This window comes from Alexandromys fortis, unplaced genomic scaffold, assembly GCF_014885135.2.
Source record: "Alexandromys fortis isolate MF-2015 unplaced genomic scaffold, M_Fortis_MF-2015_v1.1 scaffold_8_9099976_23576923, whole genome shotgun sequence".
In the NCBI taxonomy this organism is placed as follows: Eukaryota; Metazoa; Chordata; class Mammalia; order Rodentia; family Cricetidae; genus Alexandromys; species Alexandromys fortis.
Window position 1 is genome coordinate 61716 of NW_026067899.1, and position 27222 is coordinate 88937.

General features: G+C 42.0%; 1 protein-coding gene across 4 annotated transcripts in view; it reads left to right on the forward strand.

Moving 5' to 3' along the window:
* Window positions 1-27222, forward strand: part of Chn1 (chimerin 1) — an 81012-nt gene that overhangs the window by 41388 nt on the left and 12402 nt on the right. For 2 of the 4 annotated variants that reach the window (XM_050123501.1, XM_050123493.1), the window contains exons 2-3: window positions 1741-1818; window positions 18962-19046. In XM_050123501.1, the coding sequence (XP_049979458.1) occupies window positions 19010-19046 (37 nt within the window). In that variant the 5' untranslated portion in view covers window positions 1741-1818; window positions 18962-19009. Of the gene's footprint in view, window positions 1-852; window positions 1819-18961; window positions 19047-27222 lie in introns of those variants that run through there. The other 2 variants (XM_050123484.1, XM_050123473.1) reach the window with 2 other exon arrangements.

Here is a 27222-nt window from a genome sequence, read left to right on the forward strand (position 1 = left end):
AGCTACAGCCTCCAGCCCCCAATTAGTTTAAATACAAGACTTCAAATTTATTGTAAGAGTCATTATATAGCCAGCACAAGGAAATAGATGAGAGATGGTTAAAGAGCCAAATGGGAAAGCCTGAACCTGGGTATGATGGTGCACACTATTCGTCCCAGCACTTGGGAGGCAGAGACAGGCAGATCTCAGTAAACTGAAGGTTAGGTTGGTCTATACAGTGAGTTCTAGGATAGCCAGGGCTATATAATGATTTCATGTCCTGAAGGGGGCAACAGACTGAATTTCTCCGAATCCTTAAGGAACTGTAGTCATTGCTCTTGAGTGAGTAGAACTGGGTTGGAGTCTCAGCTAGCAGCCCCTATTTTCAAATGTACCAGGGTCTGGTAAGCACAGCCACACTGCCCCTGGGCTCTGTGCAACTGAGGGATCATTCTTACCTCCCTTCCTCTGACCTCAAACTCTGAACAGAGTTCAGACTGTTGAGCTAGAAAACTAGCATATTGGTGTTATTGTGTAGATCTCCAACTTAATACACAGAGTGCAGACAAAGCTACTCTCGAGGATATAAGCAGTGCCACATACATGCTTTCTATTCTGGGGGAAATGCAACACTTAAATTCCTTTCTTTCTCATCAAAATATGTAGCCGTTTTGTTCATCTTTAATAAAAGTAGATTTTAGTTAGCCAGCCATCACAATGCACAAATAAGAAGGCTCAATTCATCTCAGAGCAGCTCATGTCCCACGTGACGCACAAAGAAAGACATGGGCTGGCCTTTCACAGTTTACCTGGCAGCAGAGTTTTTGTTTGTTTGGTTTTGTTCTTAAATGAAAACCTGGTGCTGTGTGCTATTTTTCCTCTGCCTTTAATGATGACTCATTACCTTCCTACATAATTTTTTTTTCTTTCCTTGAGCCAGCAAGAAAAATCTTGCAGGAGAGGAGGGGGGAAACAGTGAGTTGAGGAACACAGTACTTAAATACTGTTACTGGGTTTTCATTGGCTGTCTCCTCTCTTACTGTAACCAGTCTTGTGCTTCCTCCTGCAAATCCCTCCCTCTCCACCCCCTCCTGCAAGTGAGTTCTCCGGGTGTCTGTTGCTAGCGACTGACTGCAGGCTGTATGTAGGCATCTCTCATTCAGAATGGACATTGATGTACTGAGCAGAGAAGAAAGCTTCCAGCGATGTTCCGTTTGTCACAGTTGTCTGGCTTTTTAAAGGACTCCCAGAGAGAGATACTGCAGGTTCTGTATGGTAGCACAGACTGATTTCTTCTCCAGACTCTTAAGTTTCCAGAAGCTTAAATATAGAGCCCTGTTTTAAAAAAAGGAAGAGAGAATTTGCGTGTTAATCGGCCTTGTGAAGAAGTGCTTCATCACCCTCCCGCACCTCCCCATGCTCTGGCGTGTGGTGTGGCCTTGGCTCTCTAGGTTAGGATTTTGAACTGGCTGCAGCAATGCTCATGTGTTAGCTGAGTAGAGTTCTCCGACAGTCGCAGGCTGCTTGCTACAAGGTTTTATTTTGTTGTTGTTGTTGTTTTGTTTTTTCCTTCCTTTGAATTCCAAAATGCCATCCAAAGAGTCTTGGTCGGGGAGGAAAACTAACAGAGCTACGGTTCACAAACCAAAACAAGAGGGCCGTCAGCAAGGTTTATTGATAGCAGCATTGGGAATGAAACTGGGTTCTCAAAAGTCGTCCGTGACGATCTGGCAACCTCTGAAACTCTTTGCTTATTCGCAGTTGACATCACTTGTTAGAAGAGCGACTCTGAAAGAAAATGAACAAATTCCAAAATATGAAAAGGTTCACAATTTCAAGGTAAGAATGTTTGTTTCTGACCCTTTTCCTATAAGAAGCACTCAGTACTTAGAAGGTGTGGTGTTAAAGGCTCATCTTCCAAAGCCTTTGAAAAATTGCATGATTTGACTGCAGTGTTATTGCTATTCAAGGAAAGTGATGTCTACATCCCAATTTTATTTAAGGAAGAGGTGAATAAAGCTCATAGAAATCCAGCCCCATTTTTCTCCGATGCTGTAGTAATGTTCCCTTTAATTACTGTGTATACACTGGTAAGTCTTGATTGGTATTATAAAGGTCTCCAAATCATGAGTTAGGCATTGCATGTATCTGTGTTGCAGTATGTCTAAATACCTTTGTTGGCGATTTCAGGGGGATTAGCTCTTACATGTTGGGTTCTGGTCAAAGGCTTTGCTGTGGCAGGCATGTGCAGTTGCATCTGGAGTGAGCAGATGGTGTGCCTTTCCCATAGTTTCTGTCTTTTCTCCTCCCTCCGTTAATAAACTGACCACGATTAAAGGAAAATTGCTGCCCTGCAACCGTAGAGGCTGTGACTGACAGCTTCCCTTCACTTCCTCGGGGTTGGCTTTCACCTTTGTTTTTAATTACTGCTGTGGCATGTTTTATGCAGTGTACCCAAATCTTCTTTTATGAAGGTGATATGTATGATGGCCTGAGCTGTGTCCAGATCTTGCCTGTACTTACTGCATGGTATAAGGCCTTGAAGTTGTGCCCTTTGCATTCTAGTTCAGGGGTATGCAAAGTGAAATCATGTGTGAGGAGACCCAGTTCCACTTCACAGCAGATGAGCCAGCATTTCTGTGGTAACTTCCTAATAGTTAAAAGTTGTCTAAGGCTCAAGAAGATTCCGTTTAGACAGAAAATCATTCATGCTGATGTTATAATGGGAATATTTGTTTACAAAAAGATGTTAGAGCTTGAAATTTTTGTCTTTGATCTGTTAATTTATTCAATCTTTTAAATATTTATTTGTTATATCAGAGGCACCAAGCTCTCTATCAAGTGACTTCACCCCAGCTTTATAAACCACCCTGATTTTTAACACCAGCATTTATTTTGTTTTGCTCATGCTAAAAACAAAAACACTATGCCTCAGTGTACCCTGCATTTTCTATAGTGAGGAATAGATTGTAGTCTTCATACCTTTTGGGGTTAATCATATGAACCTTACTTTTCAACTGGCATTTTTGCTTTAAAATGGAGTTGATCAAACCTTGACAGGAGATGGAAATCACGAGCACACCCAGTCTTAGCCACATCGTAAACCAACTCAGCCTCTTAAGATCCAGAAGAAAACAGACAAACAAATGAGTCGGCTACCGGACTCTGGTGATTTATAGCCTGGTCTTACAGGACTTTACAAGGAAAATGGCCCCCTAAAATGGCTATTAAGTTTGTAAGCAAGAATCACCTGCATTTTCTAGAAATTCTGGGACTTCCAAAGCATCTTCAGAGAGGTGCAGTCTAGTTTACTAGGTAAAACAGGCCTGTGGGATTGACATTTTAGTGCTAAGTCGGTTTCTGTAAATATTTTTTGTCAGTATTGTTTGGAAGTAAACACATCTTTTGAAAAATTTGCATAAACAAGCATATCCTTTCCCCTCTCCTGCAGATCATATCTTTAGTTCTTTTCACATAGCTTTATAAGAAGTGAGTGCTGTGTGATCAAGTGTGACCCTTGCCACCCAGGTTACTACAAAGACCCCACCACACACACAACTGGAGACAGAACCTAGAACCTTGCATGTGCTGGGCAAGCAGTGCAAACTCTGCCCCTACCCTCAGTGTCCTTCTTTTTCTTTATTTGGTTTTTTTTTTTTTTTTTTTCTGTTTTAAACACATAAAACATGGGTACTTCTCTCTCTGGAGCAGAAGCTGAGGCCCAGCTGAGACTTGCTCTCCAACACTGTCCTTCGTCTAGAAGAGCCTCCTGGGAGACAGGGAAACATGGCACTCAGTGTTTAAAATCTCTAAGGTCAGGAGTCTCAGAATCCAACTCTTCCTGTTATAAATAGCTCTATTATTTTTAAAATGTGCCTGTGGAGTAACATTATTTTAAAAAAAGAAAAGAGAAAGGGTCATAGTTGACTTCAGAGAATATCCCTGAAAGGATTCCAGCCCCCAGCAGGAGTTCACTCCCACACAGATGCTGGCTTAGAAGGGCACTGCTTGTCCACATATGCAGTCAGGTCTGCTGTGGGAAAGCTGGAGTGTTTCCATGATGATTGTCAGTCATGTGACCTGCCGGTAGCTATCTCGCTCGCCTCTCTCTCTCTCTCTCTCTCTCTCTCTCTCTCTCTCTCTCTCTCTCTCTCTCTCTCTCTCTCTCTCTCTCTCTCTCTCTCTGTCTCTCTAGTACCTCCCTAGTAAGGTCGCCATCGCCATAGCCTCATCACAGGTTGCCTCTTGAGCTCCTGTTATGTAATGCTGCCTGGTGCTGTGTGCAGCTGTCAGCCCTTCTTTGGGGGTGAATCCAAGACACCGGTTACCTTTGGTGAGGTGAAAGCATTCAGCAAGGCGGAAGCCATTCGGAGCAGCTGACCCTGTGATTGGAGATTTGTAGGAGGAAAAAAAAAAATCTGCTGTTACGTAACACTTTCTCCTTTTCTGCTCCCACCTCTTCCTCCCTCCTCTTCCCTCCCCTCACCTCTGTTGTTACTTACATCATAGAAAGGCTACTGTATCTAGAGAGGTTATCATTTGAGAAATAAATATACCACATTCTGTATTATAGTATAGTAAGATGTCAATATTAATTTTAGCATAATTCCAAAAATGCTAGAGGTAGGGATTCTGGATATTTTTACCAAAAAGTAAAATAAAATAAATGTTGCAGGAGACACGTTTATCCCCACTTGAGCATTAGATGTATATAATGTATGATAACATCACATATTACCCCATAGTTTTTATGTTTTTAGTTCACACATAAATTTGTACATATGTATTAGGTATCATGTGATGTTTCAATATGTATATATGCTTTATTTAATAACATAAAATTGTATGTATTTTTAACTAATCAACTTCTTTTAAGAATTACTCTGTTCTGAGTTGGTGAGATGGTTCTGTAGGTAAAGGTACTTCCATGGCTCCTGGCTGGAGGATTTTATCTCTGGGACCTACAAAGTGGAAGGAGAGAACCAACTCCCCATAGTACCTATGCACCCACAAACACGCCCTAAATAAAGCGAATTTTTAAAATTTTTTTAAAGAGTTTTTCTCTGTCCTAATAACCACATGTAGAAAACACAAAAAAAAAATTATCTAAAGCAAAGCAGAAACAGCCAGCTTCCCCGCCTCCTCAGTCATTGTAGCCTACTTTCCAGGCTCTGGGAAGGACACCGAGCGCTGATGTGTCCTGGGGCATTGCTTGTGATGTGTACCATTGCTTATGTGGCCTGAATGCTTAATGTCTCTAACCTCTTTCTGTAGTAGGAAACTTAAGTTCCTGGCCCTCTAGGCTCATGGTAGTCATTACTTTATTATGACATATTACCTCTGACTGGGCATTTTTTTCTGGATTTGTATTAATTAGTTTATACTGAAGAGCGATTTAAGTCTCCCACCTAGTCGTAGAGATTACAGTGTGGTAGAGAGCCTTGGATGATCCTGGGGACTCCATTCAGCTCCCAGGCACAGTGGGGTTTACATGAGAATATCTGAGTGTTTCATGTACCACAGTGTACAATGAAATCCTCTTAATTTTTTATCCCCTCCCAGTTGAGTTATAAAAGGTTTTGTCTAATTAGTTGCTTAATCAAAAGGTTGTATAATACAAAAATCAAGAAGAGCTAGAATAATAACAGAAATCTGGCTACCTGGGCAACTTAACTACTTAAAAGAAAAACATATTAGCAGTTATAAAGCTAGGGCATAGCTTAGTAGTAGAGCACTTGCCCAGTGTGTGCAAGACCCAGAACCGAATTCCTAGCTCTGCACAGAGAACTTAGAGTGAATAGTACTTTATGATGACTTTGGTGTACTTGTTAAGGTGATTTTAGTTCCATGTACTACTTGCCTTCTGCATGCAGAGGGGAGATGTCAGGTATTAATAGATTTAGTGTTGCCCTGTACAGACGTGAGTCCCAAAGTGTGAATTGGTGATATAATTCAGATAATCCCATAGCAGGAGCCTTATGCAATAAGGCTAGTGATTCAGAACCTGCTAGATGAAGATATAGCAAGCACGTGGCGAGCAGACAGCATCCTGCCGCTTAGTAACCAGAGGGCAGCAGTGGTCACACTCACACTGAAGAGGCCTCTCCCTCCTAGGACACAACACAGATCCAGGCCCTCTGCTCTTCCATTTGATACGTATCTAAGAGTTTTGTTTTTTTCACTGCAGTGAAATGTTACGTGCAGTGATTGTGCCTTCCCATTCCCTTGTGCTGTGCCCACCAGCCATGCCACCACTTTCTCCTCTCCCATCCTTCTTTCCCTTTCTTGCCACATGTGGTAAAGTGCTGGCAACTGGCACATGTGTAAGAAGTGTGGACTGAGTGAGTACATAGTGCGACATCGTGGACCTGTTATTTTCAAACCAAATTTTATGATGGCAAGAAATCCCTACAAAAAAATTATTCTGAGGACCTGTATTGTTTTATATTAACCATATTTACATATTTTTAAAAATGAAACAAAAATCATGTTTTAATTTCTGTGCCTTTTTTTCCCAATTTTGTGATAGAATGTAAGTAACTGTATAGCCCAGTCCAACCTTGAACTAATTATGTAGCCCAGGCTGGCCTCAAGCTCCAGCTCCTCCTGCCTCATCTTCATTAGTGTGGTTAGCCTGAAGTGTCTCGTTAATTTTTTGCAGTAATGTACGGTCCTTTATGGACATGAACATGGAGTATCCCACGTGAGATTTTAAAGGAGTAGCTTTTCTGTAAACAAGAGGTTAAAGGAACTGCAATGTGTATTTTATCTTAAGCACACCCCCCCCTCCTCACTTTGAATGTGGGACAAAGACGACAAAAATAGTCCAGATTAGTGCATACTGGGGTTCTTTCTGCCTCTATAGTCAGACAGGGAAAGACTGTTGAGCAGAACTAGGAGGTTGGAAAAGTCGCCTATGTGGTCCCTGTAAGAACTTCACTTCTGTTCCCTGGCATAGTGTTCTGCTGTGTAGACCCCAAAATAATAAAGAGCCATGCCTCTGCCTCTGCTGTCCGGAAGGCTGTGCTGTCTCTGCCCCAGCACCACAGCCTTCTCGCCTTACTCTCCATGCTGATGGTTCTGATACTCCAAGTGCAAGTCTAGATCTTTAAGATGACCGTAAAGATTGTGCTTCTTATTAAAACCCAGAAAGAAGCATTTCGCAAGGGGTCCTGGTGGTTTGCTCAGTCACATTATACTTCACAGCCATTTCATGGGCAGGAGTAGTTCTACATAACTCGGAAGTAACGCGTTGTATCTAGATCCTCACAAAGCATTGCTTTTTAAAGATTTGTTTTTATTTCATGTGTTTCTGTGAGTGCCTCCTTTACTGTATGTGCACCACGTAAGTACAGAGACACAGAGGCCAGAAGAGGGTATCAGATCCCCCAGAACTGAAATTAAAGGCAGTTGTGAACCATCTGCTGTGGAAGCTGGGAACTGAACCTGGGTCCTTTGGGCGAACAGTCAGAGTTCTTAACCACTGCTCCATCTCTCCATTGGTGCTAAGATATTTTGTAATCTGGTTTTATTTTCCCACGTTCCACAGTTTTACTTCCTTATTGGTACTGCCTTTCTGGTACAAATTACCTTTTGTGAAGGTGTACAACATTGTCTCTTTTTTTATTTTTCCCACACATATTTGCTAGAATATTTTTCTTAAAATGATCCCATTGGGTCAGACATGTCTTAGAAACAGCTTCTTGCAGAATTCCCTCCCACACCCATGTGACCCAGAAAAATTTACTCTTACATACCCATGGTATATCACTGTTAAACATACTACAAGAGAAGCATACTTACAGTCTTGAAACTTGTTGTCTACACTGTTTCTCAGATCTGAAAGGAGACTGCTCCAGCTTCCCTGGCATGTTCTCCACCTCCTCATCACTCATCCCTCACATGTGTGTGATCAGCTCCTACATGTTCACCACCCTGCCAGACATGCGGAGGGTAGAGTAATTGTCACCTGATCCTTGGGAACCAAATACCAATCTGATGAGAAGAAAAGGAGAACATGATGTGTACGTGTGAACACGGATGTTAAAGTTCTTTACTAATGCCCTCCTCCCTAGAATTCAGTGTTCAGTGTGTGAACATGATGAGAAGGGGCTGTGAACATCGCGCTTCTGCTTGTAGGAATGTGGCGGCTAGAAAGAAATATGCAAAGCTCAACTAGAAATCCACAACAGAGTCCTCAAGCTTCAGGCAGAGTTTTGATTTCGGGATTTTGTTTGTTTTTGTGAGAAGAAGATAAGATCTACCTTGTTAAATATTTAAGTGTGCTATTAACTGGGCACCTTTGACTAGCCAATGTCATTAATTAGGTACCGTTGACTAGCCAATGTCATTAATTAGGTACCATTGACTAGCCAGGGTCATTAGCTAGGCCCTGTTGACTAGCCAGTGTCATTAACTAGGCACCGTTGACTAGCCAGTGTCATTATTTAGGCACAGGTGACTAGCCAGTGTCATTATTTAAGCACAGGTGACTAGCCAGTGTCATTAGCTAGGCACCATTGACTAGCCAGTGTCATTAACTAGGCACGGTTGACTAGCCAGTGTCATTAACTAGGCACCATTGACTAGCCAGTGTCATTAACTAGGCACCATTGACTAGCCAGTGTCATTATTTAGGCACAGGTGACTAGCCAGTGTCATTAGCTAGGCACTGGTGATTAGTTAATAGCACTGTTAACATGGCACAAACAAAGTAATAGATGAGCTAAAACTTTGTCACTTTTCTGGCCCAGGCCCCTGCAGCCAGTCTCTGTGTCTATGAGTTGAATTATTTGAGATTCCACACCTATGCAGATGTGTAGTTTGTCCCAGTGAACATGCCTATTTCACTTAGCACAATATTCTTCAGGTTCATTTATATTTATCATATGGAAAAATTTCTCTCTTTCTGAAAGCTAAACATTCCTGTGCTGGTTGGTTTCTGTCAACTTGATACAAACTTAGGCACATCTGGGAAGAGGGAATCTCATTTGAGGATTTGCCTCTGTCAGACTGGCCCATAGACAAGTCTGTGGAGCATTTTCTTAATTATTGGTGTGGGAGGGTTCAGCTTACACTGGGCAGTGCCACCCTGTTTGAGAAGGCCGGTGAAGCAGCCATGATGAGCAAGCCAGTAAGCAGCACTCTTCCATGGTCTCTGCATCAGTTCCTGCCTCCAGCTGCCTACCTTGCTTGAGTTTCCATCTTGGCTTTCGGAGATCTGTGACCCATGATATATAGGCCAGTGATATATATCCTTTCCCCCAAGTTGCTTTTGGTTAGTGTTTTTAATCACAAAAAGAAAAATGCCAAAGTAAGACCATTTCATTGACTATATACTCATTTTTTTTTACTCATCCATCCATGACTATTAAGGGTTTTTTTCCATACCATAACTGTTAAAAAAATATCGTAAATATTAAATCTGCTCTTGACAGAGGGTACAGATACCTCTTTGAGATCTGGACTTCAGTCTTTTGGGATAGTCTTTAAGGAACTGCCATGCTGTTTTCAGTAGCAGCCAAACCATTTCCCATTCCCACCAGCACCATTCAGGTTTGCCAGCTTCTCCACGTTCTCACCAACATTATTTGTCTCAGGTTTTGGTTAACAGCCTTCCTAGCTGGTTTGAGGTGGTACCCATTGTAGTTTGGTTTGTATTTTCCTCGTTATTAATGATAGTAAATGATCTCTTCATGTACCTGTTAGTCATTTATGTATCTTCCATTAATAAATGTTTATTCGAGCCTCCTATCCTTTTTTCTTTTTTGAGATGAAGCTCACACCATGCTTCCTTTTCAGGCTGCACTTGAGTTCCTGTGACACCCCTAAGTAGCAAGCACTCCCCCTTCCTATCTACCCCCCCTTACTGTAACTGTACCTCCCATTTTGCTGTGCAGGCAAGATTACTCAGATAGTAAAAGTGCTTGCCATGCAAGCCTGTGTTTAATCCCTAGAATCCAAGGTAGAAAGAGAGAATCAACTCATAAAAGTTGTCCCCTTCCCTCCATGTGCATGCCCTGGCAGGTGTGCACAAGCATGCACACACATTTACATACCAATAATAATAATAATTACAATTAAAATTATTTGGTGGTTGCTATTCAGTGACAGGAATTTATTATATATTCTGATACTAACCCCATCAAATACTTAGTTTGCTGTGTTTTCTGCCATTCTGTCTGTAGTCTGTCACTGTTCTTCCTGTGTGCTCTTCCTCCTATTAAAACTCCACCTGCAACCTGTGCCCTGGCCTCATCTCTGCTTGGGCTGTCTAGTTCACAGAGACATCCTTTCCTGGAGATGTACAGGTTTGCTTTGCTGCTGACTATGGGGCCTCTGGTTTGGTTTGGGTTTTTTTCTTTTTAACTACATGGATCTATTGAATAGTATTTACCATTTGATAGACCAGTTGTGAGATTTTTCTTTGTAAGTCTCAGGAAGCCCAACCCAGACTGGCAATGTGTCACAGAATTAGAAATCCATCATTAAAAATGCTCTCACCAGAACCCCAACTTCCAACTTTGAGCTTATTTTTAGGATCATTTTGTTGGCAGGATGGTGGCAGAGGTACCAGCTCTTTGTCTTGCCAGACTGGCCTATTGCAGAGAGACAGTTTTGTCAGGCTCAAGGCCTGGCACTCATTGCCTGATGGTATGTCCACGTCCATCTCTGCACAGTAGCTCCTGCCAGGAGGACAGGATGCTAATTGGCCCAGATCTAAGTGGTAGTTGTTTCTCAGACAAGGACTATCACTGGAACTAAGGGTAAAATTCTTCAAGAAGACTTAATATTCTAATGTGTATATACATTTAGTAACAGGATCCATATACATAAAGCCACAGCTGAACTGCAAATAAAATAGTCCACAGCATAGAGATTTCAGTAATTCTGTCAGTGATAGAGCAGACCAAAAACAGGGGCATGGGAAGCTTTAATCAACCAGTTTGGTCTAATTGATATTTATAACCGACTTCATTCAGTAATAGCAAAAGTCTGTACCTTTAAAGTGAGTGTGCAGTTTAAAGAGAGAGTGTCCTAGCAAGGTAGCAACTACTTCTAATCCCAGCACTCAGGGGGCAAAGATGGGGAGAATCTCTGAGTTCAAGACTGAGCTCATCTACATAGTGAGACCCTGTATCAGTGAATTAATTAGATCTGAGGGCTAGAGAAATGGCTTAGCAGTTACAAATACATGCTGCTTTTATGGATGACTCAGATTCTGTTTCCAGCACCGAAGATAAGTGGTTTGTAGCTGCCTGTTATTCCAGCTCCAGAAGAATTGCCCCATAGCCCCTGGCACTCTGTGCACATACACACATGCATACAAATAATTAAAAATAAAGCGTCTTTAGAAAGCCTTTTTCAAGATTATAATTACATACTGTCCCACTTCCCTTTCCTCCCTTCAACCCCTCCCATGTAAACCACCCTGTCCTCAAATTTATGACCTCTTTTTTAATTGTTGTTATATTTATGTGTGTATTTATGTGCTACGTATATATGTTGGGTGTGTGTGTGTGTGTATTCCTAAATAAACCTCCCCAGTCTGTCTACTACTACTTGTATGTATACGCTCAGGGCTGACCATTTGTATTAGGTAACAAAGTAGTGTTTGGACTGTCTCTCCTACTATGTGGGTCCAAGTCAGAGTCAGGTGGTCAGACTTGGCTGTCCTTCTGAGCTGGCTTGCTACCCTTAACATCTGACATTCTTCTACCTGAGCACCATCAATTTAGAGGGAACACTATCAGGAGGAAAGGATGAAAACTATAGGCTTTAAACGTCCACATTTTGAAATGGAAAGTGGTTTACTTATATTTGTTATTTTCCTTTTCTTATTTTGGTTTGGTTTGGTTTTTTGGTTTGCCTTTGCAGTCCTGGCTGTCCTGAAACTCTCTCTGTAGAACCGGCCGACCTCGAACTCAGATCTGCCTGCTTCTGCCTTCCGAATGCTGGGATTAAGGGCGTGTTCCACCGTACTGTGCTGTTGTTTTACTTTTTAATTACATAATTATACCTTGTAATGTGATGAAAAATGGACAGAAAAGCTAAGGATGGTAACATTATTTATTTTGGTATAGCCACTGTCAATCTGGAGGAACTTTTATGGTACTTCCTCCAATTTTGAACAGTTTTCCCATTCCTGAAATAAAAGTCACACTGATCAGAGTGATGCTGTGTGTTCACAGGTGTGCAGTTGGGTGCACCTGGCGCAGCCCCTGCAGCTCCTCCCTGTGATTATCTGCTCGGCAGCTAGCTGTAAAGGTCGTCAGCACCTAGGCCCTTACCAGCTGTCCCATGGCTTCCTGGTTCTGTCTGCTGCTGGCCTCTGACTTGTTCTCCCCCAGACACTTAACTGTCTCTGACTAGTGTTCAGAATTGCTTCAGCAAGAGCCCCATACACTTCTCTCTTCCCAGCTGAGGTCAGCATTACCAGTCTTTTGCATCAAAATGGCCAGCATAATGACAGTGTTGGTGCCTTAACTCAACTCAAACCTTACTCTGTAGATTTTTCTTAAGAATTTGAAGGCAGTTTTGACTAGCTTTGATTAAATAATGGGCAAGAAGGTAATTGATACTAAAAGCCCTACTATTTTCTTTATAACCCACCTTTGTTTGCAGGAGACTTTGTACAGATTCATGTATTTACTGCTAATGTTCACAGCTGATATGATGTGCATCTCTTTACGTCTTTACATCTATGCATCTGTAATGTGTGTATATATGTATACACTTTAACAGAAGTGATCAAATTAAAACTAAGATTGTAAATTTCATATCAAGTGATCAAAATTTGTAAACTATCTTGGTGAGACTAACTTAAAACCGAGAACCATCTCTCTCAGTCTGATGGTGCAGGTTCATAAGCCCAGCACACAGAAAGGTCATGAGTTTCAGCCATCCTGCACTATAGAGTGAGGTGACTTTTAACAGAAAAAAAAAAGGCGTATTGTTTCACTAAACTATAAAAATGAGGAGCACAGAAGAAATGGCCTTTCCTGCCTGGCTGCCTATTTCTGTGTTCCTCCATTTGATTGTCATCATCTGTTCCCTTCTTTTGTTGCCCAGTACCATGCTAGAGGACTGAGTCATCAGAGCCACCCAAATGACAAGGCTACAGCTGAAATGTCAATGCCACCTTTGCCAGCAAAACCTTGTGGTCCTAATGTTCTTGTCACTTCCACTGTGGTTTACAAGGTCATTTGCCGGCATGTTTCTAAAGGCAGTGTGTTTGTCTGAGAGGGATAATGAGGATGTCGATGCAGTGTTCTTTGTCTTCCAGTGGAGTGGGCTTCTCTTTTGCTATTTCTGTTATTGGTGTTCGAAGTGGAATTGTAAGTCTTGTGAACATGGTGAGAAGCTGGTAGCAGGTGTGTTCATTATAGCAAACCACAGTGAGGATGACCTCACTCTATAAAAAGGTCCTTGCCTGGGAGACAGTGTGACACTGGCTATTGCCCCCAACACACCTCCCATGTCACACCCTCTGTGCCCTTTTCAGCCTGGCTTTGGCTGGTGCATTCTGTAATAAGGCTTTATTGGGGTTTCTAATTAGTTTCATCTGATTGCTTAAAGAGCAATTAGCATAAAAGGAGTTGTTCACAGGTGAAAAGTAATCACACATACCATAGTGATGATGTTGTCTTTTCTAGGAGCAAAAGAGAAAGGGGCTTTAAAACTAGCTGAACCTGCTGTTGTTCACTAAGGCGTGTACCGTTTCGTGTATTCTGTCACTTTGACTTGTCAAGATGGACCAGCAGCTTTAGAGGTAGCTTAGGAAAAATAGTTCTGTGTCCTCTTACCAGATGACCTCCTAGCTGGTAATGCCCCATGCTGCTGGAAATTGCTCTTTTGAGTTGTCTTACCAAAAGAATCTCCAAAGGCATTGCCTCTGGGGAACGGATACAGTTACTAGTGCAGGTATCACTGACTATAAAGAAATTATGCCCCCCTTCCACCTTACAAAGCCTATGTGTGTGCTTCTGGTCCGACAGCAAGCAGAGATTAGATTCCACTTGGAGGTGCCAAAGTAAGATGCCGCTGAAGTCTCTCACTCATCACAAGATCACTTCAGTTGGCTCAGTTGTCTAAAACCCAGAAAAAGGCAAAATTTTTGTATGCTTACTAAGAGACGTGCATTATGCAACACTGTCTAAGACTTTCAAGACAGACTGGAGAGATGGCTCAGCCATTGAGAGTGCTCCCTGAGGAGCACCGTGTGGCAGCTAACAATGGTCCAAAACTCCTGTTACAGAGGATCTGACTTGCTCTTCTGGCCTCTGTTAAGAATATTTCTAGAACGAGCCTCTTGGCCGATGCAGGTAATTCCAATCAGATCAAATTAGACCGAATAAGAGATGCCCATGTTTAATGCAGTGCTCCCGGGTGGCAACGAGAAAACATGGCAAGGGGAAGAGAGAGAAAAGGGGAGACCACGCTAAACCCAGAGAGCACATGTACATTCTCTGGGGGACAGTTTAAGTAGCCTGTGGGAGTGGTCCTGAACCTCTCTGGGGAGGGGGTCACTGCTTCGTGGGCTTTCCCAGAGGTGGAGTCTGGACCAGGCAACTCCCAGGGGAGGGGGCTTGAAATGGAGCTTCCTGCCCAGAATTCCAGAGATGGGTGCCAGGGGCTGGGATGAGGCCCTGGTATATAATAGCCTCTTCAGACACTGTTGAGGACCAGCCTCAACATAAATACTTTTTACCAGGGTAGGGGCATGGGAAAATAAAGACAGAAACTACAAAACAGTATCAGGAGGGAGTTTCAGGGATTATTCAGGTCCTGAAATCACCCACGTTTATTTTTCCACAGCTTTTATACCCAAGGTAAACTGGGAGAGAAGGTAACAAAAAGCTTCAGGATGACCCAAATCACATATACTCACATACCCTTGGTCAGCCCCTCCCCAGGTGACCACATAGTGACAGTGGAAGGAGCAGCAAAGACGTCTCAGAAAGGTCTGACTGATGGCTCAGGCAGGTAAAGGCCCTTGCAGCCAATCTTGAGGACCCGACACATGGTGGAAGGCGAGAACCAGTTACCCCAAATTCTGATTTCCATGAACACCCACGTATACACATAAATAAATGAATGTAATAAAAGAAAAGCAAAAGAAGTCACGGGAAAAGAAAGATCTGAGATGGAACGTTTTCCTGTTTTCTATCCACTGCTAAGGAAAGGTTGTCGTTAGATTACCAAGTCTGCAGCAGTCATAGGGTTTCTGTTGATGTGATAAACACCATAACCAAAAAAGGAACTTGTGGGCCAAAGGGTTTATTTTGGCTTACAATTCCACATTTCAGTTCATCATCAAAGCAAGTCAGCCTGGAGCTGATGCAGAGGCCATGGAGGAACACTGCTTAGTGGCTTGCTCACCATAACTTGCTCAGCCTGATTTTCTTATGTGACCCAGGACCACTTGTGCCCAGGAGAAGCATCAAACATTAGCTAAGACAATGCACTATAGGCCAGTCGTAGGAGGCAATTTTCACTTAAGATCTCCTCTCCCTAGATATGTCTAGGTTTGTGTGGAATTGACAAACAAACCAAACAAAAACCCAACCAGGAAAATAGCTAAGAACCAGGAGCTGAGAAAGGGAGCAGGAGTAAGAGAGGAGGACAAAAACAAACCCTCGGGCACTTGAGATGAAAACTATGGAAATGCCAGTGCTGCTTAGTGTGTGCTTATCCAGGTTGCAGGAGTGTTTACTCCTGAAGTGCTGACCAGCTGCTGATCCCTGGTAGGCATCTACTGTATGAAGGGTAGAGCATTCCAGGCAAAAGTATTCACTTTGGTCAGGTAGGCATGGTGGCCTACACCAATAACAACAGAGCTAAAGTGACTGAGGTAGAAGGTTCAAGGCCAGCCTGAGCTCTACAAGAAGACCCTAACTTTAAAAATAGGCAAACAGACAGTCTGGGGCTAGAGTTCAGGGGTAGACTGTTTGCCTAGCGCGTTAGCATTTGTAAAACCCAAAGATTCCACTGTTGTGGCCCTGGGCTTCTTCCTAATCCACTTTGAACCTTTCTTCTATTTTCTCCTCATTTCCTTCTTAGTTCCCTCCTAAGCAGTGCCACTTTTGACCTTTCTGTTATACTTGAGCATGCATTACATTTGATTAACTCCTTTTTAAAACATGATTAAAATACAACTATTTCTAGTGACAATGTTGGCAGATGTCAGCGACTGTAGAACTGTATGCAGTAAATACCACCTGTTTGCATTGTGCTCGGCTCTGCACAGATGAAGGGCTGTTTCTTCTTATTAACATGTGATTACACATTCTTTGGGGATACACTGTAATATTTCAACACAAGTGTAATGACCAGACCAGGGTAATGGCATCAGCCTCCTCAAACATTTATTGTTTCCTTGTGTTGATAGCTTTCAAAATTCTTTCTACTAGCTATTTTAAATATACAGCTAATGAATATTAGCTATAATTGCCCTTCTGTGCTGTAAAACTTTAAAGGCTGCTCTTAGTCAGGTAGCACCTGCCTATAATCCCAGCACTTGGGAAATGGAGATGGAAGGGTCAGGAGTTCAAGGTCAGCCTTGGCAGCATTCATCATCAGCCTGTGCTACCCGAGACCAAGGTGTGCCTGTGGGGGTTCTCTTCCTGTCCCTCCTACCCAGTTAACTCCAGTCAAAGCTAACTGTCTGCCGGACCCTGTCCTGTCAGTGACCCCTCTCTCCCTGCCCTCTCTCCCTTCCAGACTGACTTCAGCTGGGGCATGCAAGCTACTTAACACTTCTACAACAAAATAACCACAGATGGCTCACAATGCCTTTATAAAAGATTTGTACCAGCCTGAAGTATATGAGTAATAATTCTGTAACAGCTGCTTTCTGATATACACGTGCAACCTTTGATTAGAGAACATGGAGCCTGCACAGTTAAGTCTTACTTCAGCATGTGTCATATGAACAGAGGCCCTGTGTCTTTAAAATACCATATTCACCACTGCCCTCACAAGGGAAGAAAGGACTGTGCTAACATTGGTAGTTAGTGCTCTTGTGTTTAATAAACATAACACCTCTACGACTTGTTCCCCATTGTAACTCAATATGCTTCAATACAAGATAAGTCATGTGCAAAGTAATTCTGGGATTTCCTCCATATTCTCATTGCATTTTTACACATCTACATCACTCATCTGAGTGATACATACTTAACATGAGACTCAGCAACCTGTGGTCGAACTTGTATCTCAGAGACTTTCTCCAAAGTAATTTTAGGATGCTATCATGATTTGATTGTCCATACCTTTTTGTATGAGCCCGTGCCTGTGATCTACTTCACATTCACGTCAGAGTGAAGTGTGGCTCATGCAATTTTACTCATTCTGAAGAACACAGACAAGCATAGGGGCATTGGAGAGAATCTGTTGATCTTGGGCCCTGTTCCGGCACTTCCATGAAATGCTTTCAATTTATAGGCTCTGAACATCATTAGCAGTTCAGAGGCAAGTGTGTATTGTATTCTGACCCTTTTAATGAAAGATATAAAAGGAATTATGGCCTACTTTTCAAAGTTACATGAAACCTGGTTCTCAGTCTTGCTTGCTGTAATCATAAACACATACCTATTTGGAATGAACTGTGGGTATCCTCTGTAGTCTCATAGGGATATTTGTGCCAGTTCTGTATTTGGACCAGAATTCTGATATCCATATTTTACTGACTGTACTAGAGACATTTTATTTCATATTTCAGCATCTTTGAAATTGAGCGTTATAATTAGTGGTGTGTCATTATTCAATCAGAATTGTTTTTCTGAATGAAATGTTATACTTGTGATATCTTAGGCTTGAAGAAACCATTCAGTTCTGTAATATATGTAAATATGTATACATATCCCAGAGTCATTGCTTTGTTTCTGAGACCCAGTCAGTAGGTTAATGTCACAGTTATGGGAAGTGACATTCTTAGCTGTGGTTTACAGAACTGTGCTGGCAGATCTGCACATGGAGATCATCACACTTGGTGATTTTTCTCCATGGTTTTGTTTCCTGCAGGAGGAAATGACCTTAATTAAATCTAACTGGCTGTAAATCAGCTGACTTCCTGTATCCTCTCTTTTTTTGTTGTTGTTGTTGTTTTCCTAGTGCACTTTTAACCAGAATTTGCCCAAAATTGGTAATACTGTTTCTTCCCCTACCCCTCTTCCTCCTCCTTCCCTCCCTCTCCACATCTCTCTGTCTGTCTCTCTCTCTCTGACATGGTTTCACTGTACAGTTCTTGATGACCTGGAATCTCTGCCTCCCTAGTGTGGGATTAAGAAGCATGGGCCACCACATCAGGCAGGATTTCCTAATTCTGTTATTTAATTGAAGGTTCAGATTCATGGCATCTCTGTTCTGGTGATATTTTTCACCAGCGTTAGAATACTTACCTTTTGTATGCATGAAAGTCTGTGGGAGCCAACACAATGTCACAGGCCTGGAATGCCAGCCTTTGGTTTCTCATTCACTGTAGTTTTTATAGGCACTAACATGCATTTGTTGTTAATACAGTAATATAAAATGTTTTGAAGAATTGGCCCTGTTTGATGATTCAGTTTCAACCAGGGTCACTTCAATATATGTAACCCATTTTGCCCAGGAAACTGGACTGACAAAATCTTTACAGACTCAAGACGTTGCCAACCCTGCTTCTTAGCCTTGGAGTCTTCACACTCAGACTTGCATGTCAGTGTCAAAAGGCTCCCTGTGCCTGAGAAGACAACTCATTGGAAGATTCCATGGTAGAAATTGTTTCCAGAGGGAAATTGCAGTCTATCGATGTGATGTGTCATCCCTTCTAAAAGAAGAAATGAAGTTCTGAAAACACGTCACTTGTCAGTTCCACTCGATGGGTTTTCTAAATGTGCATGCGCATCTTTAGTTCAGCTAGCTTGTGTAAGCCTCCTTTGATTGATGCACAACAGCCTCCTCATGTCTCCCCTTTCTCCACTTTGCCCCATTCTTTTTTCAGGTCCATACGTTCCGAGGGCCACACTGGTGTGAATACTGTGCCAACTTCATGTGGGGCCTCATTGCTCAGGGAGTGAAATGTGCAGGTAAGAGCCCCTGCTCCTCCCCGTGTGCCAGCAGCCACTGAAGACTGTTCTTGTGTTGGCCATAACCTTCTCACCCTTGGTGGGCAGAGCAGTAGGGATATGTGTAATTCCCTGAAAAGGAAGAGGCCAGCTTGTTTCAGACAGAAGCAGAAGCACTTCGGTTTATTCATGCCTTTGGTGTTGTACTGACTGCATCTATAGTGGTTTTGGTTTTTTTAAGCAGTGAGCAGGACATAAGATTGTTGCCTTGGAAACTGAATTTTAAAGCTGACTTGGTAAGCTGAATTGTCCTAACTACATTTTTTAAATCAAAGTCAAATCTGTAAAAAGTCTACAGATTTATCCTCAAAGATGATTACCAAGTTCTGAAGAAGTACTTGATCTTTTATATTTTCTCTATGATACATGAAGATGCTCAATGTAACAGATCTTTTTGTGAAAAATGATGATGGTATTTTCGGTCTACATTTAGACACTTTTACCCATAAAGAAAAACTCAATGTGGTAGGCTTGAGAGATGGCTCAGTGGCTAAGAGCACTTGTTGCTCTTGCAGAGGACCTGGGTTCAATTCCCAGAACCCCATATGGTGACTCAAAACCATCTGTAGCTCCAGTTCCAGGGGATCTGATGCCACCTTCTGAACTCTGTGGGCACCAGGCACACATGTGGTGCACAGACATATATGTAAGCAAAATATTATGTAGTATTTTCTCTAAATATTAAATATGTTATACTTGATCATTAAAGTTCTACTACTTAATTTTTGAACTAAAATATCTTCTTACATGTCTTTTAGCATAAAGCTTTACGCAGATGTATGCTAAGAGGGCCGGGGATGTGACTGTTGGTAGGGACTTGCTTAACATGCTCAAGGACTGTTTCAGTCCCTACAGCCTCAAAATCCTAGGCCCGGTGCCATACACATGTAATCCTAGCACACTGGAGGTGACAGCAGGAAGATCAGAAGTTCAAAATTGTATGTAGCAAAGTTGTGAGTTCAAGGCCAGCCTGAGATACATAAGACCCTGGCTTTTTTTTCCTGAAGTATATTAAGAGTAAATTATTTCAAAATGATAACTACCCTAATTTCTCTTTTCTGATTTAAGATTGAGTATTTTAGTTGTGCATTAAATGCAGACATGTTTATGTGTGTTGCTGGGTTACATTTTCTTTGAGTACAAAGCACAATATGTATTGCATGTGAGTAGTATCTGATCATCACTAAGGAATTCTCAGTTTCCAGACATGTGTCACAGGCCAGTCCTATTCAGGATGCTCCCTGACATGGGGAGAAGGATAACATGTCACAGTGGCACTTAAGTGTGCAGAATGATCTGTCCAGGAGTGCCTCAGCTCTGATTCTGGTGTCAGAGTCCACAAAGAAGCCTCCTTGGAAGACTGTGGTATTGTCTCTGAACTAAAGGGCAGCAGCAGGGCTGGAAAGTGTTGGTCACTGTGGTAGGAAGACCATCTAGACCCGTGGTTCTCAACCTTCCTAATGCTGTGACCCTTTAATATGGTTCCTCATGTTGTGGGGACCCCAAACTATAAAATTATTTTTGTTGCTGCTTCATAACTGCAATTTTGCTACTGTTATGAATTGTAATGCGAATATCTGATGTGCAACCCATACGAAAGAGTAAGTTGACCCACAGGTTGAGAACCACTGATTTTCATGGTTGTTGAAAGGCAGATAACATACCCCTTCCACAGCAGGTCTCCTGCTCAAGGAGTGAGGGTCTCAGTCAGCCTCATTTGTCTTTTGTGAGACATCCTTGACCAGCTGACACTGAGTTTCTTAGCACTTGACAGTCACTAACGTAAGGTTTTCTATGAATTAATGGTTGTACCATTTGCCTTTGGAAAGAGAGAAGACCATGTACATGAGAATCCTGTCAGTCAGCAGCAGAAAACAGCCCCACTGTGTCTAAAGTATATGCAGTAATATGCTACAGTTCCAAGTCGTATTTGGAAGAAATGCCTTGGAACAGCTGTTTTAGTGATAACATAAGCAAGGAAAAATAAAATGATTTAACTCTGCCCTCCAGCACCACGTGTATAGCCTCTCTCTCTTCCCATGAGTAAAGGGCAGAAGCTAAAAGAAAAGTCTGGAGAGTTTTCATCTGTGCTTTAAAATGTTACCTGTGGAGCACATGTTAGCCTTTGTTTGAATACAGAGGAGGGCTGGGGTGTGACTCAGCAGTGTTTGTCTCACATGATGCATTCCCCAGTGCACATTCTTTGAAAATGGAGTGTAGTATGCAGGCTTGTACTTCCAACACTCAGGAGGGACAGGCTAGATCAGGATTTCGGGATCGTTCTCAGCTACACAGGAAGTTCAAGGCAAGCTTAGATTACACGAGACTCTGCCTTAAAAACAAAGGAACAGAAACCCCACAAATCCACCATTAATGGTCTTCAGAAAATAAAAACAATTCCTTTTAAATAAACAGAATCTACTTTGGTAGATGTAGCTTCCCAGCACTCTGAAGACAGAGACCTGAGTTTAAAACTAGTCTGGTCCTTCCTCCATCTTGACTATCCCTTTTCCTCAAATTCTCCTCCCTACTCCTCTTCTCCTCTCTTCTCTTCCCCTTCCACCCTCCCTTCTCCCCCCACCCCCATGCTCCCAATTTTGTTAGGCAGTCCTGTCTATTTCCCCTTCCTAGGTGGATCTGTATGTTTCTCTTAGGGTTCACCTTGTTACTTATTTCTCTAGGGTCATGAATTATAGAGACTCATTATCCTTTGCTTTACAGCTAGTATCCACTTATGAGTGAGTACATACCAAGTTCATCTTTCTGGGTCTGGTTTTACTCACTCAGGATGTTTTTTCTAGTTCTGTCCATTTGCACCCCAATTTCAAGATGTCATTTTTTTTTTTACCACTGAGCTGTACTCCATTGTGTAAATGTACCACATTTTCTTTATCCATTCTTCTGTTGAGGGACATCTAGGTTGTTTCCAGGTTCTGTCTATTACAAATAATGCTGCTATGATCATAGTTAAACAAATGTTCTTGTAGAATGATTGAGCAACCTTTGGGTATTATGCCCAAGAGTGGTGTTGCTGGGTCCAGAGGTAGGTTGATTCCCAGTTTTCTGAGAAACTGCTACACTGATTTCCAGAGTGACTGTATAAGTTTTCATTCCCACCAGCAATGGAGGAGTGTTCCCCTTACTCCACATCCTCTCCAGCTTAAGCTATCATTGGTGTTTTTTATCTTAGCCTGTTCTGACTGGTGTAAGATGGTATCTCAGAGTCGTTTTGATTTGCACTTCCCTTGTGGCTAGGTAACATTTCCTTAAGATAAGAGCGAGGGAAGAGATATTTTGATTGAGAGAGCCATTATGGGGCTAGCAAGAAGTTTAGCACTAGAGGAATTCCACAAGAATGACTCCAGCTAAGACCCTTAGCATCAGAGGAGAGGGTGCCCGAACTGACCTTGCCCTGTAGTCAGATTGATGAATATCTTAAATGTCACCATAGAACCTTCATCCAGCAACTGATAGAAACAGAGACAGAGACCCGCAGTGGAGCGCTGGGCTGAGTTCCCAAAGTCCAGTTGAAGAGTGGGAGCAGTGAGAATATGAGCAAAGAGGTCAACACCATGATGGGGACACCCACTGAAACAGTTTACTTAAGCTAATGGAAGCTCACCAACTCCAACCAGAGAGGAAGGAACCAGCATAGGACCACACTAGACCCTCTGAATGTGGGTGACAGTTGTATAGCTGGTTCAGACTGCAGGGCCACTGGCAGTGGCACCAAGATTTATCCTTACTGCTTGTGCTGGCTTTTTGGGAACCTATTCTCTTTGGATGCATAGATCTTGTTCAGCCTAGATATAGTAGGGAGGGCCCAAAGCAATGTGCCTTACTCTCTCTGAGGAGTGGATGGGAGTGGGCTGAGGGGTAAAGTGGAGGGAATGGGAGGAGGGGAGGGAATAGAAACTGGGATTGGTATGTAAAATGAAAAATAAAAGAGTTTGTTTTCTTTTTTAAAAAAAAAAAAACTAGCCTGGTCTACATAGTGAGTTCCAGGTCAGCCAGAGCTACACAGTGACAGTCTTCTGAAAGGAAAAAGAAAAGTTTAGACTCACATTAGTTCTGTTTTGATAACCAATTAACATTTGTATTGACAGTGAGGATTTTAGATCTAAATGATTCTAGGACTCATCTGGCCGAAGCCAGAGTTTGAAGAGTGAAGGCTGTAGAGAGCACACAGTCACGGTAGTAGGCGGGGCAATAGTCCCTTTCCCAAAGGGAACTGTGTGAATGTGATGTACAGCACATTAGAGACAGTCAGAGGGTTATGAGTTCAAAACCGGCCTGGATTCTGTAGCAAGGCCTGCCAGCAAATAAATCATACACACACTCAAATGATTAATTTTCCCACACTTTTTAAAATCATGAAATGTAAACTTCTAGGTTCTGTTATTATTATGTAATCACTGAATTTTATCAGACATTCCTCTTCCAGGAAATGTTATTCCCAAAAATAATGTATTCTATCAGAATTCCTAAATTGTATTTATTTTAGCCTTGCCAGAATATTCCAATAGAAAAGGAAAGATAATACTTGTCTTAAAACAGACATTTTAGCTGAGTTTAAATTGTGAAGATTTCTTAATATTTTCATCATCATTATTGTCATTTCTGCCCTCAAACAAGAAATAGCAGTTTCTCTCCTAATAATAGAAGTTATTTTAAATATGCAGATATTGAACTTTTAGTTTGAAGAACTTTGTTTTTATTAGCACCTCAATTGGTCACACATAGCACTAGTGGTTTCCCTTACTAGTCGGTGAGAACTTGAGGAATCCCGTTAAAATTTTCATGTAGCCGCTTTTGTTTGAAAGTAATATTTTTATAAATATTCCAAGGCATAAACCATTTCTCTTAATTTGCTTATGAAAATGATATGTGATGGTTATTCGATACTCACTGTGAGATACTCACTTTTAATAAGGGAAGGGACTGAAGAGATGACTCAGCAGTTAAGAACACATAACCTGAGTTCAGATCCTAGCACTTAGGTCAGGGCTCACAACTACCTGTAACTCCAGTTCCAGGGGCATCCAGCACCTCTGGCCTCTACAAGCACCTGCAGAAACATGTACAGACCCATACACAGACACACACAATTAAAAATAACGAGAATCTTTCATAGTGGAAAATACCAGAGAGGTACATTTAACAATAAAATTTATTGGCTGCAGATGCAGTTCAATGGTAGGCATTTGCCCAGCCTACATGGAGCTCTGGTTCCATCATCAGTGCTACAGAAAGAAGAAAGAGATGTTTCTTCATATCCTTCCTCATGTATAACCTCAAAATGGAAACCCAGGCTTAAACCCTGATGCTTCCACATATCAAAACATGTGTATGGTGCCAACAGGGTCACATTTATCCTTTGAAAGTTTGCAGTCATCTTTTGGGTTTTTGAGACTGGGTTTCTCTGTGTAACAGCCCTGGCTGTCCTGGAACTCGCTCTGTAGACCAGGCTGGCCTTGAACTCATAGAGATTCACCTGTCTCTACCTCTCAAGTGCTGGGATTAAAAGCATGTGCCACCACCATCCAGCTGCAGTCATCCATTTTAAATAGACAGCTACTAGATACAATTGTGATTCACTCAAAACCACATCAAATAATGACGAAGCTCAGATTTAGAACTTAAAGACAATGAAATGTTTGCTAAACAAGTATTCTTTATCCCACTTGAACAATATAAAAGTATGGGATTAACTTCAAAGGCTAAATTTCTAACAGGATTGGAGATGAAGTTCTTTGGAAGGCCGTGGTAAGGAAACAGCATTAAAATACAGCATCAGGGCTGGAGAGATGGCTCATTGGCTAAGAGCATTGGCTGCTCATCTAGAGGCCCAATTCCCGTGCTCCACATGGTGACTTACAACTATCTATAACTCCAGTCCCAGAGACTCTGACCTGCCCCTGCAGGCGGAACACCGTGCACAAAAATTACAGCATCTTTCTATATTCCCCAAACACACTCTGAAAACACTGAGAATATTTCAGTGCACGAGCAGCACACCACATTTCAGTCTGCCACTAAGGCTTAGCACGCAGGAGGCAGAGGCAGGTGGATCTCTGTAAGTTCAAGACCAGTCTGGTCTACAGAGTGAGTTCCAGGACAGCCAGGGCTACACAGACAACACAGACTGTCTTGAAAGAACAAAACAAAAGCAAACAAACAAAAAAAGACTTTATTTTGTTTTCGTATTTAAATCATATGCAGTTCTGTTCCTCCAGAAGATGTTACACACAAATGAGAGATAGGTCCGTAGATGTCATTTGTTATATCTCTCGGTTTTGTAGGTTAATTCTATGTTATTAAACTGTGTTTCATCCTCCAGTTTCTCAAGATAAGAAATATGCAACATTGCTGGGCGATGGTGGCACACACCTTTAATTCCCAGCACTCGGGAAGCAGAAGCAGGTGAATCTCTGAATTTGAGACCAGCCTGGTCTAGAGAGCAAGTTCTAGGACAGCCAGGGTTACACAGAGAAACCCTGTCTTGGAAATAAAATAAGAAGAGAAGAAATATACTGTGATCAAGACAGGAAAAGAGCAACAAAGAATCCACATTGCACTTTAGTCTGCATTTTCTTCACACACATGTTACTTAGACTACTGACCTCAGGCTGTCTGGCTTTGTATGCACCGACTTCTCTATGTACATGAATGCTGCACTTCTAGAAAGCACAGAGACCCATGCTTTGAAGTGAATGACCAACGTCATTCATTTACATTCTAATGGTAGGTTAAAGGGTAACAGAACTATGTTAATGTATATTTTGGAAGATAGTTATTCATTGTTTTATGAATATTCATATTTAAATAATTAAGAAACAAGAATATAATATCTAGGTTTTATCACTGCTTTGTAAAAGTTCTACAAGATCAAGCACAGATAATTGCAAGACTGGTACAGGTGAAATACTGCAACACTTTTACACTCAAGAATATATCCTGGTGCTGTGATACACAGTACTGATCAAAAGACTGAACGTAGGTAATTCATCGTCAGCGCTGACAGAAGTACTGGCGTGTGCAGTGTGCTGTGGGCAGGAAGGAGGGGTGAGGAGATCAGCAGAGCACAGGCTGGCCGCTGTGCAGTCCAGTCACAGCGCAGCTCTTCTAGCCGAGTAGCGGGAACACACCGGGGCCTCATTTTCTCCATCTGAGAGGATGGCTTGTCTCAGCTGCTCTTCACAAGCCCCCCTGGGACCTGGGTTGTGCATGAAGTGCAAGACACAGCCAAACTACTACTAAATGATGAAAATTGGCCAAATCTCAGACTTTTAATACACTTTAAAAGAATTTTCCAGCTGGCTATATGCGTTTTACTTTGTTTCTTCAATAATTGTAACACCTACAACCACATAAAAAATTAAGTTATAACAATATATTTGTATTAACCATGAGAAAACTTGGAGATCTGGACTAAAGAAAGTTTCTAGAATTGGTTCAGTAGTTTAGTGACTTCTCGCTCTTCCAGGAGTTCAGGTTCCAGCACCACAGCACCCACACGGGGCAGCTCTTAATAGCCTGTAACTCCGTAGACCAGATACAGGGTATCCAGTGCTGCCTTCTGGCCTCCGCCTGCACACATGTGGTCCACAGAGAGAGGGAGAGAGGGAAGGTGTTTTAAAGACCAGGTAAACATTTTAATTTTATCTTCAAAGGTGAGCCAGGCCTGGCATTGTAAGTTTAAAGTAGAACTTGCTGAAATGGAAGATTTAAGTGGGTACTGACTCACAACATTTACAGGAGCCAAGATACAGTCCAGAATTACTTATCCTACCATGAACCAGGAAAGCTTAAACTCAAAACTTGAAATGTTGGGATTATAAGACAAGAAGCAGGAGCTGTCATAAACTGCTCCCCAACGAAACATTCTGAAAAACATAAAGATGGCCAGGTGTTGGTAGCACATGCCTTTAATCCCAGCACTCAAGAGGCAGAAGCAGGCAGATCTCTGTGAGTTTGAGGCCGGCCTGGTCTACAAGAGCTAGTTCCAGGACAGGCTCCAAAGCAACACAGAGAAACCCTGTCTCGAAAAATTAAAACAAACAAAAAAAACATAAAATGGCATTTACTTTAGTTGAATTAAATAATTCAGTATATTTTATCATTTGAGTCTAATTTA